This window comes from Staurois parvus, unplaced genomic scaffold, assembly GCF_062004578.1.
Source record: "Staurois parvus isolate SC_StPar_1 unplaced genomic scaffold, SC_StPar_1.0 ptg000151l, whole genome shotgun sequence".
NCBI lineage: Eukaryota > Metazoa > Chordata > Amphibia > Anura > Ranidae > Staurois > Staurois parvus.
The window spans coordinates 18987286-19004342 of record NW_028317947.1 but is presented as its reverse complement, the minus strand read 5'-3'; the positions used below and the strand labels follow the sequence as shown (position 1 = coordinate 19004342).

At 41.1% G+C, this 17057-nt stretch overlaps 1 protein-coding gene and 1 long non-coding RNA gene across 2 annotated transcripts in view; one reads left to right on the top strand and one right to left on the bottom strand.

Moving 5' to 3' along the window:
- FMNL1 (formin like 1) overlaps positions 1-17057 on the top strand; it is a 65782-nt gene that overhangs the window by 25474 nt on the left and 23251 nt on the right. The window contains exons 5-15 of the mRNA XM_089674579.1: positions 2314-2397; positions 2558-2695; positions 4045-4150; positions 6021-6097; positions 8981-9074; positions 10473-10547; positions 11170-11280; positions 11782-11931; positions 12019-12120; positions 12441-12633; positions 14996-15529. Of these exons, the coding sequence (XP_089530705.1) occupies positions 2314-2397; positions 2558-2695; positions 4045-4150; positions 6021-6097; positions 8981-9074; positions 10473-10547; positions 11170-11280; positions 11782-11931; positions 12019-12120; positions 12441-12633; positions 14996-15529 (1664 nt within the window). The remainder of the gene's footprint in view (positions 1-2313; positions 2398-2557; positions 2696-4044; positions 4151-6020; positions 6098-8980; positions 9075-10472; positions 10548-11169; positions 11281-11781; positions 11932-12018; positions 12121-12440; positions 12634-14995; positions 15530-17057) is intronic.
- The window catches only part of LOC149464577 (uncharacterized), a 91380-nt gene continuing 88614 nt past the window's right edge, over positions 14292-17057 (bottom strand). The window contains exon 2 of the long non-coding RNA XR_016312364.1: positions 14292-14578. This is a non-coding gene — a long non-coding RNA (uncharacterized LOC149464577). The remainder of the gene's footprint in view (positions 14579-17057) is intronic.

The window sequence follows — 17057 nt, the reverse complement described above, 5'->3', positions numbered from 1 at the left end:
AGCTCTGTTACATATGACTGCTCTATGTAGTGCTCCATGAAAATTCTCCAATGCATGGTGGAGGTGTATTGTGGGTCAACCCATTTTGTATTCAGCTTCATCAGGTAGACGGAGGTAATATTCTGTGCATTACAGGTTGGATGTGTATTGAATGCCGCTAGCCTATAACTAATAAAACACCTTCTTTGGTTGGGACTGCAGGGGAAGATATGAGGAGTCACAATTCTGTCTCTTTGCGCTTCATATTCCTCTTGGCATAATAGCCCAATGGAGACCACCACTGGATTCCAGTAATGGTCACTATCCAGATCACTGTAATGCTCCTCCTCATATGTCTTCCCCATGGGCCTGCAATGGTCGCTATCCAGATCACTATAGTGCTCCTCCTCATATGTCTTCCCCATGTGCCAGCAATGGTCGCTATCCAGATCACTATAGTGCTCCTCCTCATATGTCTTCCCCATGTGCCAGCAATGGTCGCTATCCAGATCACTATAGTGCTCCTCCTCATAGGTCTTCCCCATGTGCCAGCAATGGTCGCTATCCAGATCACTATAGTGCTCCTCCTCATATGTCTTCCCCATGTGCCAGCAATGGTCGCTATCCAGATCACTATAGTGCTTCTCCTAATATGTCTTCCCCATGTGCCAGCATCAACAAAATGTCACCAAGAATCGATCTGTGTGAGTTTAAAATACCACTTGATGAGTGTGATAACGTCTCCGTGGTAATGGTTTTAAATGATGCCTCTGTAGACAGGCAATTTACTGAAAACTAAAAGTGAGAGAAAAATGAGGAAGAGGTTTAGGAAATTTGAAATTATTTCTAGACTACTTTTCGATAGCTTTTAAATAAAAGTAAACCACCAAATTTTATTCAGCTAAGCTCAGAATATTGTATAGGGCCACTTAATTGCTTGATTTTTTTTTCTTTTTTTTTTTTCTTGGCCTAGAGAGCTTTTCATTGGCTGAGAGCTTGTTCACATCACAGTGCATGCATTTGTGCACACATAACATATATGTGCTGGCATGTGTCTTTTTGCACTGTCATGCACTGCACCACACTGCAATGCATTTATAACATGCATTGCAGTGCATTGTTTTTGTTTTGTTTTTTTAGTTTTTGATTGTGTGCAGTTTTGTTTTTGTTTTTTTCTTGTTTTTTTTTTTTTTTTAATTCTTTATCAGTGTCAACAAGGTTACATACATTTAAGAAGCCAAACATGATATTGATTATACCAAGAACATTCCATTTTAACAGCTGGAATCCACAGACACAATGGCAGACACAATGGGGTTGATTTACTAAAAGTAGATGCAAAATCTGGAGCAGCTCTGCTTGGTAACCAGCTTCCAACTTCAGCTTGTTCAATTAAGCTTTGACAAAAAAAACAAAACTGGAAGCTGTGCAGAGCTGCACCAGATTTTGCACGCTTCAGTTTTAGTAGATCAACCCCAATGTCGTGCATGTGGTTGTATTTTTATACTGGGAACCAAATAAGGTGAGTACACCATTCACATGCCTGTGCAGTTAATAAAAATCAGTTAAATAATTATTTTAAGTGCATCATACCCCATAAATACAAAGTGCAATACATTTGATAGAAATAAATAAATGTAAAATCCCCAATTCATGAAATCAAATAGAAATAGTTTCAGCTTATATGTGTGAAAAATTGACTGTTTTCCCTCAATTTGGAGCCAATTAAATCAATAACCAAAGGAAAGGGTTAAAGGAAATAAGCCTAGGGTATAAAGCCAAGGATCATTATTACCTATAGCAAGGGTGAATGCTACTGGGAAGGGGTGGGGGCATGAAACACTAAAACCTGGGCAGGGTCGGTCTAAGATGGGGGTTGACCAGGGGTGGACTGACAACTCATGGGCCCCCCGGGCAATAGGGGATCATGGGGCCCCTGTGTCCTTTCCCAAACTCAAAGCCTATGAAAAAGGTACCAGGGGCATCTCATGGGGCCCTCTACTGACACCGGGCCCTCAGGCGGTGCCCGAGTTTCCAAATTGTCAGTCCACCCATGGGGTTGACTATGTGCTATATCTATGATCTGCAGCTAGTTGCATTGGCAATAAGTGTGCAAACATGTACTTTTTATTTTGAAGCCCAATATTGCAGGTGTGACCGAATCCTGAAGAATCCTCCAGTTTGTGTGTGTGTGTGTGTGTGTGTGTGTGTGTGTGTGAAGCATTAAAGCTGATCCAAATAGCTGAATATTTCCTGATAAAACATGTGAATATCTACAATTGGTCTTGTGTTTCTTGCATAAGATGGTGTAAGGCTCCTTTATTCTGTTCACAGTTGGGTGGAAGAATTCCTGAGTCCAGAGGTTGGTGGCCTTGAAGCTCTAGTGGAGTACCTGTCCTATGCTCAGTGCTCCTTCCCGTAAGTCAACACATCTAAACAATGACATTAGAATGCTTTGTGTGCAGTTACATGCAGATGCCATAGTTGTTTAGATATGTCTTGTCCAACCCTTTCCACCTTTCCAATTTCAGGCTATTTCAGGCTATTCACTGTCTTTTAACTTCTTTCTCTATTCCAGGCTAGATATGGAGAGTTCAGACAATGGGACGCCGGAGAAATCAAAATCCTTACAGAGGTCAATGGAGGATATTAACAAAAGCAGCACATCTTCTTCTCCTGCAACCATTCCTTCACGTGCCCGCAACCTAACCACCAAGTAAGTCATATGTGACCATGCATGGGATCACCACTTGATCTCAGGCTATTCCTTCCATATTTGAGCACCAGTAGGTCATTACTTACATAGACACTGACTCATTACCAGCTCAAATAGCCTCTTACAAACCTTTGTCTGCTAGAATAACCTTTTCACAGCTATAACTACACAACTTGTTGTATTTTGTCTTGTTTTTTTTTCTGTTTTGTATTTGCTTTGCATTATGTATTTTATTTGCATTGTATTACATACAATGCTGTTGAGCAGTGGTCTCCAAACTGTGGCCCGTTGGCCAGATGTGGTGCTTTACTTGCCTTTTTCTAGCCTTTGGGGCACTATTCCATCCACTGACCCCAGTGATGGGGCACCATTGCTCCTACAGACACCAAAGATGGGGCACAATTGCTTCTACTGACGCTAATGATGGGGCACCATTCCTCCCACAGACATCAATGATGGGACACTATTCCTCTCCTGAATACCAACAATGGGACATTATTTTTTCCACTAGAACCAAAGATGGGGAACTGTTTATTCCCACTGAAGTCAGAAAATTTTCTGTGCCCACTGGCCAGTCTAGGCCCCCTAAAGCCTGTAGGAACAGTAAACAGGCCCTTTAATTAGAAAGTTTGGAGACCGCTGCTATTGAGGAACAGAACATCTTGTTGGAAAATCAGTCCATTGCGAACAAGGATACAATGAACAAGGAGCATGATATTACAATGACGCTGGTAGTTTAGACTCATAGAGTGAACCAGTCTGGATGAAAATAAAACAGGTGTCAGTGCTGACTGCTTTTTAAAAATGCATGCTTTCATATAAAGCTGGCCATGCATGGCTTGAATTCCGGCCTGTGTATCTCTGAACACATGGTTAAAAATGAAGAAATTGACAACAACCAATCAGCAATGCTTTGACTGTTCTAAACTTTTCTATTGATAACTGACATCTGATTGGTGACTGTAGATCACTGTAAATTAGTGCTCGTTCACTTGCCTGTTAAAGAGATTTCTATGTGCAAGCTGAACAAAATAAATCTAACAGATTCCTCCATCTACTCTGAACAGTGAGAATGGAATAATCTCCTCTGATGGCTAGTGCATTCTGACAGCTGGCCCCAGCAACAGTCAGAATATCCAAACAGTACCTGCAGTTGTTTGGCCAAAATTGTTGAGCTGGGTGATGCTGACAGGGGCACCCATGGCTTGAGATTTATACGGAATCAGCTGAAATACAAGCCATGTATGGCAACCTTACGTTTTGACCTTTATACCTCTGTGCTGCTGGCCATGTTGTCTCATTGGTGTCAAGAAATGTCTAGCAAGCTGACTTCACGTGTGCCCTAACAGATACAACTTTTACAACCGCGCTACAATGAGGAACTCTCGGCATGCTAACATGAAGGATGACGTACACGTGTGTATCATGTGCTTGCGGGCAATCATGAACTACCAGGTTTGTACCAGGAAAACCTAAATTGATTTAATTGACATTAGCTAGCTCAGAAGAATGAAATGGGAATGTTCTGGTCTCTCCGTCAACCTTGGTAGACAATTGAAATGGTATTCTCCCTTTATATACATTAGAACAGAGTTTCTCAACATTTTTTCAGTCAAGGCACCCTTTAATATCCCGCACATTCCTGAGGCAAATATAAAATATAAAGATATAAATTTAATAGCTTTCCATAACATTACAACATCCATATATGTAGGGCACCCAGAATTGGAGGTGATTTATTCTAACAAAGCTAATACATCTTTGTATACTGGTGCGAACTAGTATTACACCATTCCTCTTCTCCCTCACTCAGCTAAATGACATCAGGGCTGATGGAGAGGGGCAAACACAGATGGAGGCGCCTGATGTCCTCCCTTATCAACTAATTCATAGGCCAATGGCTGACCCTCACAGTGCCCAAGGTTGTAACGCTGCACTTGCCGGCTTGTTGACAAATAGGGTCAATTTCTAGGCATTTTGCCAAGGCACCCCTGAAGAACCCAGAAGGTACCCCAGGGTGCCTGGGAATCCTGGTTGAAAAAAACTTACACTAGAACAATAACAATATAAACTACATTGTAGAATGTAATAAAATTTTCATTCTGACATATGAGTAACACAAGTATAGGGAGAGTTTGAGGTTTCCCAGAAAGGTGATCCATCAATCAATGAGGCATGACCTTGTCAAGAGGTGACACATATCTGAAACTATTGTCTTTTGAAAACTAAAGTGATGTGGGTCTGTGAGTTATACATATCAGCTATATACACATACACAAGCACAGTATATGTTTAATCCCCTTGCCGCATGAGGACATACATCTTCAGACCTCATTGCATTCTGCTGAATAATGGAAACTAAATTCCAGCCACATGATCAGTGGAATTTTGGCCACAGGACCTCTGGAGGTGGATATTGGGGACTGGGGTACTGACTTTTGGACGGAGCCAGACAATCAGTAGAACACTGGTGACTTAATCTCTAGAGGAGGATCTTGGGGTAGAGATTCAGGCAGAGCCAGACCCACAGTGGAGCTTCGACCACATGGTCTCTGGAGGAGGAACTTGGGACATAACATTGAGGCAGATATCAGATTCAAAGTGTATTCAAAGCCCAAACTGTTTTTCTTGTTTTACTGCTCTCGGGCTCTGTTAGATAAATTTCTCCTTACTATCTGTTTTGGGGACAGTCTTTTACCAGACAGGAAGTTAGAGAAAATCTGCAACAGGAAACCGGGCTAATTAAATGGCCCTTGGTGTACGCCGTGCCAATGCATTGATGTGGGCTCATCACATGCTTTAGTTTTCTTTTTGTTAGAACTTTATTGAAATGTCACAAGTTCTATTCACACAGAAGTGTTGCGATACAGTAGTTTGTTTTAGCACAGTGGGTTGTGACAAAGTACTGCAGTCTTGTAATGGGATTGTGCAGGGCAAGGTGTGAACGTGCCATTAAGTAAAACATTGTACAGGAGTTAAAACATGGACCTTTAATGCATTAATGCCTGTAATGAGGAATGGAAAACAGAAATAGTCTAAATCCAATTGTCACTCGCATTCCTTAGGATGTAACCAGGAGAGCGAAGGTTAAAAATTGTTGTAATTGCTGGGCTCACACACAAAATTTGGCTGCTGGAGTCCCTAAAGGATAAACAGGACTCAGTGGGGAAATCCACCAAAATAAACTTAGAAGACCACCGATTGGGGGGAAGGGGGGGGTCATCAGTCTACGGTTTGAATATATCTGGTCAGTCTGTTGGTAACTAGACCCATAGGTGTATTGATATATATTGTATTCAATTATGGTGTCTTCTTCCCCATACAGTCAGGATTCAGTATGGTGATGTCCCATCCCTCCTGTGTCAATCAGATTACTCTCAGCCTCACCAACAAGAACCCCCGGTGAGTAGAGCCTGTGATGGAAACTGATGTGCGATCACCTGCTTTGTTTATTTTTTCAGGACGTTCTCTATCTTCCTTTTCCTTCTTCATTCCTTTCCAACTGCCAACTTCTATACTATCTAAAGGGAAGCCTGTCATGAGCTGACACAGAGTCTGCCATTACTTACCTCTACTTCTTGAAATTTAAAGTACCTGGCTGTCATGTTGAGCCTCTTACTTCAATATTTTGAGACCCCAATCCAGAACAGCAACATATGACTTTTCCCAGACTTTCCTGCTTTGCATTCGTATTTCTGGCCAGTAAATCAAGTACCAAAGCCAGTGGGCCAGTGTAGCAGTCAGGAAACTAGCTCCGCAATGGCAGCCCACATCAGGGGCGAACTGACCATTAGAGTACTCCGGCACTGCCTGAGGGCCCAGGGTCGGTAGGGGGTCCCATGAAATGCCCCTGGTACCTTTTTTATAGGCTTTTTTGGGTGTGCTTTGAATGTGGTCAAGGACACAGGGGCCCCATGATCCCCTATTTCCGGGGGGCCCCATGAGCTGTCAGTCCTACCCTGGCCCACATACTTCTTTTCTGAAGGGTTCATTAAAAAGCACACCGTTTAGTATATATTTAAGTCCTTTTCGAGCACCATATGCCTCCACCTTTCCCTTTCCTCTGTTGCCACATTTGCACCAATAGGTTTGACAGGGTCAACATGTTCAGAACAACTCAACACCATCAATTCCCCAACTCTTGTTTCTTACAGCTGTTGTGCTAGCATACCAAGATCTAATTTATTCTTCCCAAAATTATATATATATATATATATATATATATATATATATATATATATATATATATATACAGTCAGGTCCATAAATATTGGGACATCAACACAATTCTAACATTTTTGGCTCTATACACCACCATAATGGATTTAAAATGAAAAGAACAAGATGTGCTTTAACTGCAGACTGTCAGCTTTAATTTGAGGGTATTTACATCCAAATCAGGTGAACGGTGTAGGAATTACAACAGTTTGCATATGTGCCTCCCACTTCTTAGGGGACCAAAAGTAATGGGACAGAATAATAATCATAAATCAAACTTTCACTTTTTCATACTTGGTTGCAAATCCTTTGCAGTCAATTACAGCCTGAAGTCTGGAACACATAGACATCACCAGACGCTGGGTTTCATCCCTGGTGATGTTCTGCCAGGCCTCTACTGCAACTGTCTTCAGTTCCTGCTTGTTCTTGGGGCATTTTGCCTTCAGTTTTGTCTTCAGCAAGTGAAATGCATGCTCAATCGGATTCAGGTCAGGTGATTGACTTGGCCATTGCATAACATTCCACTTTTTTCCCTTAAAAAACTCTTTGGTTGCTTTTGCAGTATGCTTTGGGTCATTGTCCATCTGCACTGTGAAGCGGCGTCCAATGAGTTCTCAAGCATTTGGCTGAATATGAGCAGATAATATTGCCCGAAACACTTCAGAATTCATCCTGCTGCTTTTGTCAGCAGTCACATCATCAATAAATACAAGAGAACCAGTTCCATTGGCAGCCATACATGCCCACGCCATGACATTACCACCACCATGCTTCACTGATGAGGTGGTATGCTTAGGATCATGAGCAGTTCCTTTCCTTCTCCATACTCTTCTCTTCCCATCACTCTGGTACAAGTTGATCTTGGTCTCATCTGTCCATAGGATGTTGTTCCAGAACTGTGAAGGCTTTTTTACATGTCGTTTGGCAAACTCTAATCTGGCCTTCCTGTTTTTGAGGCTCACCAATGGTTTACATCTTGAGGTGAACCCTCTGTATTCACTCTGGTGGAGTCTTCTCTTGATTGGTGACTTTGACACACATACACCTACCTCCTGGAGAGTGTTCTTGATCTGGCCAACTATTGTGAAGGGTGTTTTCTTCACCAGGGAAAGAATACTTCAGTCATCCACCACAGTTGTTTTCCGTCGTCTTCCGGGTCTTTTGGTGTTGCTGAGCTCACCGGTGCGTTCCTTCTTTTTAAGAATTTTCCAAACAGTTGTTTTGGCCATGCCTAATGTTTTTGCTATCTCTCTGATGGGTTTGTTTTGTTTTTTCAGCCTAATGATGGCTTGCTTCACTGATAGTGACAGCTCTTTGGATCTCATCTTGAGAGTTGACAGCAACAGATTCCAAATGCAAATAGCACACTTGAAATTAACTCTGGACCTTTTATCTGCTCATTGTAATTGGGATAATGAGGGAATAACACACACCTGGCCATGGAACAGCTGGGAAGACAATTGTCCCATTACTTTTGGTCCCTTAAGACGTGAGAGGCACATATGCAAACTGTTGTAATTCCTACACCGTTCACCTGATTTGGATGTAAATACCCTCAAATTAAAGCTGACAGTCTGCAGTTAAAGCACATCTTGTTCGTTTCATTTCAAATCCATTGTGGTGGTGTATAGAGCCAAAAACTTTAGAATTGTGTCGATGTCCCAATATTTATGGACCTGACTGTATATATATATATATATATATATATATATTATACACACACACACACATATATATATATATATATATATATATATATATATATATATATACACACACATACATACATACATACACTCACACACACAGAAAAAATCTTACAACATTAAATTCATTGTCTGTCTTATCTATTCAGCCATTTCCTCAAGAAATACAGATGCTAGTTAAAGTATGTATTCATAAGTACCACCTCTTGCACTTACATGGCTGGTATGTAATTGAGAAATGGGCTTGTTACTTGCAACCATTCCACACCAGTAGGACAATTGCACAAGCAACTTTTTTACTAAAAGTGATTATTTCTCCCCTCGCTCCTTTATTTTAAAATATATTTGCCTTTTTTCTTAGTACGAAGGCCCTGGTCCTGGAGCTTCTGGCAGCTGTGTGTCTGGTCAGGGGAGGACATGAACTGATACTTTCAGCTTTCAATTATTTCCTGGAGGTAGGGTTGTGTATACTTCAATGACGTAGAAATAAAGGAAAGTGGCAAATGCTAATTGAAGATTTCTAGCTTCTACCTTTCTTCCCTAATAAAGCCATATCAAATGAATGCATGTCAAGGGATGCTTGGGTCACACACTTTTTTTTAACCAGAGAGCAGTTGTGGTTTTGTTGTTGCATGACCAGGATTAGTTTTCTGATAACTAGTGAGAATGGAGGAGTAATTTCCTTCCCAATATTTAGTTTCTAGCTCCCTCTCACAGTGGGGAGTCCACAACAAAATGTAAATAAGTCTCACCATTAGGGACAGAAATGACAATAAAACTTTTTTTTTAGTGATTGCAACCCTTCCCAATGCTAAAGGAGTTCTTATTGCTATGTCACCTATGGAATGATTCTCCTCACTTTGGTCCTGGTGACACTACAAAATTGTAGGACAATATTCCCAGTGAGACATAGAAAGCACTAAAGGTTAACAGAGTAGTTTTGGTTGATATTCTAGAACAGGGGTCTCTGAACTTTCTAAAACAAGGGACAGTTTACTATGCTTCAGAGCTTAGGGGAGCCGAACCGTGGCAAGTGGGGACAGAAAATGCCCCAGCTTCAATGTGAGTAAACAATGCCCCATCCTTGATTCTAGCGGAAGGAATATCATCTCATTCTTTGTATTCAAGAGGATTAGTGTCTCATCATTGATGTCTATGGGCGGAATGGTGCCCATTAGATAATGTCCTGGCATCAGTGGGGGTAAACAATGTCCCATCTTTGGCATTAGGGGAAATATTAGTACCCCATCGTTGGTGTCAGTGGGAGGAATAGTGCACCATCATTGATGTCAGAGGGAGGAATAATGCCCCATTGTTTGTGTCAGTAGGAGGAATAGTGCCCCGCTGTTGGAGTCAGTGTAGGAATGATTGCCCCATTGTTGCGGTCAGTGGAAATAATAATGCCTCGTATCAGTGGGAGAAATAGTGCCCCCAGGGCCAAATACAAGTATGCAAAGGGCTACATTCAGCTCTTGGGCTGTAGTCCCAACCAGCCACAACAATGCAACCTGGTCTGAATTAAATGTTTAGTTTTGGATAGAGTGGGGAAGTGGTGGAACATGTCAGGTTTTTTTAATGTCTCCTCACTGAGGAGATTCTGTGGGATGCGTGTGGGGGGGGGGGGGGGGAGGGGGGGCATAGTCCTATTTCAGTAAGAGGGTATTTATGTTCACTTTTACAAGATTTTTTTCTCACGTCATGTATATAGACAGGAAATGAAAGGAAATCCCCTGAGCAGAAGATGGCAAAAATGACAAGGGCTTAACAATTTCTTACTCTAAACTGGCTTTAGATAAATATTCTCATAGCACATAATTATTCATTACTACTGGTGACTGTAAGTGTTTGCACAGGTATGCGGAGAAGGTGCAAGATTTGAAAAGTTAATGGAATATTTCCGAACTGAGGATTCCAATATCGACTTTATGGTGAGTGTGCAACAGTGACATTGAGGTGGAATACATAAAAGATACAGAAAGAAAAGTGGGAAATTGAGTAATAACCTTGAGTGTTTCAGCTGTTGCTGTATACCCATAAAGGCATGGTTTGAGGAGCTTTGTATATGTGAAAACCTGCGTTGCCTACATAGCTCTCTGACCACAACCCTACTGAACACCTTTGGGATGAGTTAGAACACTCATCGTCAGCCAGGACTCCTTGTCCAGCTTCAGTATCTGACCTCATGAATGGGTACACAGTCTCAAAGACACACTCAAAAATCTTGTGAAAAACCTTCTCAGAAGAGAAGAGGCTGTTAAAGCTGGGCAACTCTATAATAATGCCTGTGGCTTTGGTAATGGGGTGTCCAATGAATTCATATAGGTTTGATTAGCAGGTTTTGTAAAACTTTTGACCATATAGCAATTACAATGGTTGATAGAAGAACGTTCTGTGTTACCCACTGCAACAACGCTTAATTTACATGTTTCTAGAACAAATTGAAAAAGACAATCAAAAAAACCTCTACTTTTAGGCAAGTGAGCAACTGTATTGGTTGTGTCTTCCTTCCAGTGTTTTACTGACTACTACTATGGTCTTTTGTATCTCCAGGTGGCTTGCATGCAGTTCATTAACATAGTGGTCCACTCTGTGAAAAATATGAATTTCCGGGTTTATCTACAGCATGAATTCTCCCTCTTGGGACTGGATGAGTATCTTGATGTAAGTGTGCTTTTAAAGTTTTAAGCACCCAGTTACAATTTCCTACAGCCAAGTTGCTTCTTAAAAGAGACTCAAATCTTCTTTGCTACCCGTTTCCACTTACAAACAGATCAGTTTTCTAACATATGAAGCAAGGCGAGAAATTAATTCCTTTTTGTGGTACAAAATCCATACATTGTGGTATTTACCCAATATCCAGGTTAGCAAAAAAAAAAAAAAAAACTTGTGTTAGGACGTATTTCAGTTGGGGGACAGAGGAGTGGGGGGTTCAGGTTATACTACTTTACTTTATGTAGTCTTTAAGGCTATGTTAGAGGTGAATAAGAGAGGTAAGGCTGCTCTATACGATTCTCTTACAATGTCTTCATGGAGTTTAAGATTGCTCCTTTAAAGCTCAAAATTAGGGGGTCTGTAATGTATTGGGCTCCACTTCCCATATTTACCTTTGAGACCACATATTTTAGGCTAGCACAGTAAATTAATCATTTCCTTATTTGCCAGGAGTTGAAGAACACAGAAAGCGAAAGACTCCAAGTACAGATTCAAGCCTATCTTGATAATATATTTGATGTGAATAGTCTTCTAGAGGACACCGAGAACAAACATGAGATGCTGGAGCATGTTGATGACCTACAAGCCCATTTGGCTCTTGTAAGTTTGTAACAGACATAAGAATTTGTATGAGAAAGGAGAACTATGGAATCTTATAATGTACCAATTAATCTTTATGGTGGTTAGCTCACAGAGAAGCTACAGCAAACAGAAAATGAGTACATGAGAAGAGTGGCCGAGCTAGAGAAGCAGTTGGACCAGACTCGCAAAGAGTTGAATGCTTTAAAGGTAAGTGTACTTTCTAGGGTTGCTAACCCATTTTCCCTACACCATGTGTAGAGAATGGTGTATTGGAAGATGTAGTTCTGGGGGCCTACGTACATCAGTAGGAACTCAGCAGGACACCCTGCTGATCCCTCCTCCCAGCAGCTAAACCTGTTAGAATTTTACAAACCTGGTGCTCTTGTGGGGGGGCTAGACTGTTAGGGGTAAATTTAGGCCATGCCTATGCAATCCCTTGACATTAAACAATTGTGGGGACAGAAGCTGATTGCAGGGCTTTGAATTAACTATTTGACTTAATCATTTCTTCCTCTGATATCCTTCAGGAGAAGCAAGCCTCATATGTTCCAATGGATACACACCAGGCTGTAAGACGTTTGAAATCCAGTGACCAAGGAGTACTGTGGGTTGAGCCTGCAGGGGACACATGTACAGAGGACATTGTGTCCACGACCAATCCTCCAGCCTCACCATCAGCCATCTGGCTAACTATAGTATCTCCTCCAGTCACAGCTTCAGGTGAAAGGTTTTATTCACATCCTTTACATGGCATTTATTAGAATTCTGTACGCATTTCATTTCATTGCGTTGAGGTTTATCAGTTTTTAAACTGTTTTGAATTAACTATTTAATATAATCTTTATTTAACAATTGAACATTTTATACAGGGTGTCTAGCTCCCAGCTGTCCCACTTTTACAGGTACTGTCACTTTTTTGGAAGCCAATCCTACTGCTCTTCCTCAGTTTCCCCCCTATTTAGTCTGATATATACCTATAGATCTCTATCAAAAAGTACTTTTCAACTGTCAGAAGTGTTAATTGCACTACACTTTTCATACAACGTCTAAATGAATGCATTGACTATTTTTAAAAGAAAATTTACTGCTGAAAAGAAGCATTTATGCATATTATTATTATACAGGATTTATATAGCGCCAACAGTTTGCTCAGCGCTTTACAATATAACGGGAGACAACACAGCAACAATACAGTTCATTACAAGAGGGATAGGAGGGCCCTGCTCCTTGGAGCTTACAATCTAAGAGGGAGGGGCTGGTGGTACAAAAGGTAATAACTGTGGATAGGAAGTATAGAAGATTCCGTTATTAGCTGAAGGTGGGATAGGCTTCCCTAAAGATATAGGTTTTCAGAGATCACCTAAAAGTGGGGAGAGTAGGCGATAGTTGGATAGATTGGGGTAGAGTGTTCCAGAGGATGGGGGAGGCTATGGAGAAGTCCTGGAGACGAGCATGGGAGGAGGAGACAAGGGAGGTAGAGAGCAGGAGGTCATGTGAGGCGCGGAGAGGACGATGCATATTAATTCTTCCTGGTCTCTGTCATGGAGACATGCCAGGACAGTGTTCTTTGCTTACATCTTTTGTGCTAAAAGATGTCCGTCTATTTCTCTCAGAAAGTATAGAGGTAGGCACGGTACATCCTTGACTCTAGTGTCTAGATCATAATGGGTATTCTAAAAGGGCAAACACAACAATAGCTTCTTTGCCTTCATACTATTTCTCTATAACCTATACACCGTATTGGAGGGGGTCTCTTTAATTACTCAACTTTGTGTGTAATTTGAACTTTACCTATAGAGCTCTATAAACACATAAACGTGCACAAAAACACTAGACCTTCCTTGACAAGCAGCTGTAGGTTTGGAGAAAATGTTGTGGTGTAAGGAAAGAGGGTAGGTAGAGTAGATATAGCAAGGCTTATTTTTCACTCTTCCAAAAAAACCACCATAACCAAGATGAGTTCTTTCGAATTGTTATTTAGGCTCTTCTGGCAGGGTGAATATAAGCCATGCCTTCTGTACTGTTAAGACTGTTACCCATTTTATAGATGGAGGTTTTTATGAAGTGAGATTGTTTGGTGTTGTGGGATGCTTAGGAAGTGCTGAAGGACTGCTGAACCATATGATATTGTCTCTTCCCTTATTGTGGGCTCCATTTGACTGCCTCTATACATAGCCAGTGCCCTCCCTGGGTGGTTTAAACCCTTCAGGCTACATCCAAGCCTTCTGCCCAGTTTCAGGGCTCATATATGCAGCAAGTGATATACACACCCAAATGTCTACCTTGCTAATCTGATTTTGGTGAAATGGGAGCATATAAAACATTTTTTTAAGGTGATATTTATAAAGTACACTGAAACATTTAATGCAGGCTACAAATGTTTTTAGGTCAATATTTTATTCTTAAAAAAACAACCTTTAATGTTTTATATATACGTTGTTATACATGAATTTGCATGCATATATAACTGCATGTGTGTGTATATATTTCTTGTGCATGAAAATTATTCCTAGAGCAATGTGTGTAAGTAAAAGAGACAGAATAGTAGTAGTTTTATTTTTTCAGACTGGCCTTGTTGGATTGAAACTTCAGTTGGAGCTGTCTCAAAAGGAAGTGTCACTTCTCTAAATCGCGCTTTGTGTAAATTTCAGCTTGGTCCAAGTAGCTAAGGAGAAAAAGAAAGACAAGTATAACCAACCCAAAGCATTATTAGTTGGCTCAATAGAAGGCTGCAGTACTAAAATGCAATATTTAATATTTTCTTGACAAAAAAAACTTGGTATTTTAGATGTGACAAGAATAAAGTAGGGAAACAAATACTCTCTAAGTTCTCTTTACTTATTGAAAGAAATATTGTTTTTTACTAAAGTACTTTGTCTTTTAAGTCATAACCTTCTCTGACGAGACGACTTGCACAAAGCCTAATATTAATATACAGGATTTCAATAGCGGCAATAGTTTGAGCAGTGCTTTACAATGATAAGGGGTACAGTACAGTTACAAAACCGTTCTATACAGAAGGATTCGGCTAGGAGATTGTTGTTTTAGAGAGAAGAGGTAACATCTTGTTCTCCGTTTTCAGATACTGCTCCTTACAAGACAGAAGAATCTTTGGATACTTCCACCTCTCCTTTACTGTTGGCTCTGGAATCAGAGGTCCGCACTGTCCCACCAGCTCCAAGGTTGGATTGCAGCATTGTCACTACTGCCCCTTCAGAGACCACTATTCCGCCACCTCCTCCGCTTCCAACAACAAAGGGTGACAATACAGAATGCCAACAACCACTACCACTTTCTGATGTCAGCGAGATTCAACAAGTAACACCAATTTCTCCTCATTCAAGTGTTCCTCCTCCACCACCACCACCACCACCTCCTCCTCCTCCGGCTGCATTAACCATACCTCCTCCACCTCCACCCCCGCCTGGTTTGATGAATGGCTCTCCTGTTCCTCCACCACCCCCTGGGGCTCCTCCTGCTCCTCCTCCACCACCACCTGGTGGTCCTCCTGCTCCTCCACCACCACCTTGTTTTAATGGTGGCCCCCCTCCTCCTCCACCACCTCCTGGAGGCCTTGCTGCACCACCTCCTCCTGTACCAGGTGGCTTAAATACAGGTACTAATGAAGATGACTATACTGTTAAAGAAACATAGTTGAGTGCTTTAAAAAAAATCTGGCCATGTTAAGAGTCTGACTGTGCAATCTCCAGATGTGCCAACAATGAGAGTGTTGCTGATTGAATACAAATTAAAGCCAGGCTATACCAAAAATGTATTTTGTTTTCTGGATGGCACAGGGAATGGTTAAAACCTCCTATCAAGTTGTTATTGCTACCTGTGTGCTTATTGGGGAGAGGAATTGATGGCAAATCTACAACTGGCATATAAAAAATAAGTATGTAAAAGAAATTTACATTTATCAATTTCTCTAAATTGGTGTCGATATCAGACCCAGAAAAAACTAATCCATCAACTCCTCTACAAAAATATCAAATTGGATTTTATTTTTGTGTAAACGCTAGACCAAAAATGAACACATTTAAAATCAATTTAAACATCGCTAAGTCCTGCAAGGTTAATGTTGCAGCAATTTTTGGGCAGACTGGGCCTTAAAGTATTGGGTCAACCTTCCTTGTGTGTCTACCTAGAGAGTCTCTAATATCCTCAGACAATCCTTATAGACATCCCTTAAAGTACACAATTTGTTTGAACACAAGTAATTCAGTATTTTATTGACTGTTAAATCCCAAAGTTCCTGTTAATATAATTACAGTCATGGCCGAAATTGTTGGCACCCTTGATATTTCTCCAGGAAATCATGTATTTCTCACGAAACGTATTGCATTAACACATGTTTTGCTATACACATGTTTATTCCCTTTGTGTGTATTGGGACAAAACAAAAAAAGGGAGGAAAGAAAGCAAATTCGACATAATGTCACACAAACCTCCAAAAATGGGCTGGACAAAAGTATTGGCACCCTTTCACAACTGCGGATAAATAAGAATGTTACAAGCATGTGATGCTCCTGTAAACTCACCTGGGGCAAGTAACAGGTGTGGGCAATATAGAAATCACACCTGAAAGCAGATAAAAAGGAGAGACGTTCACTTAACCTTTGCATTGTGTGTCTGTCTGTGCCACACTAAGCATGGACAACAGAAAGAGGAGACGAGAACTGTCTGAGGACCTGAGAACCAAAATTGTGGCAAAATATCAACAATCTCAAGGTTACAAGTCCATCTCCAGAGAACTAGATTTGCCTTTGTCCACAGTGCGCAACATTATCAAGAAGTTTGCAACCCATGGCACTGTAGCTAATCTCCCTGGTCGTGGACGGATGAGGAAAATTGATGAAAGATTGCAACGCAGAATAGTCCGGATGGTGGATAAGCAGCCCCAAACATGTTCCAAAGACATTCAAGCTGTCCTGCAGGCTCAGGGAGCATCAGTGTCAGCGCGAACTATCCGTCGACATTTAAATGAAATGAAACGCTATGGCAGGAGACCCAGGAGGACCCCACTGCTGACACAGAGACATAAAAAAGCAAGACTACAGTTTGCCAAAATGTACTTGAGTAAGCCAAAAGCCTTCTGGGAAAACGTCTTGTGGACAGATGAGACCAAGATAGAGCTTTTCGGT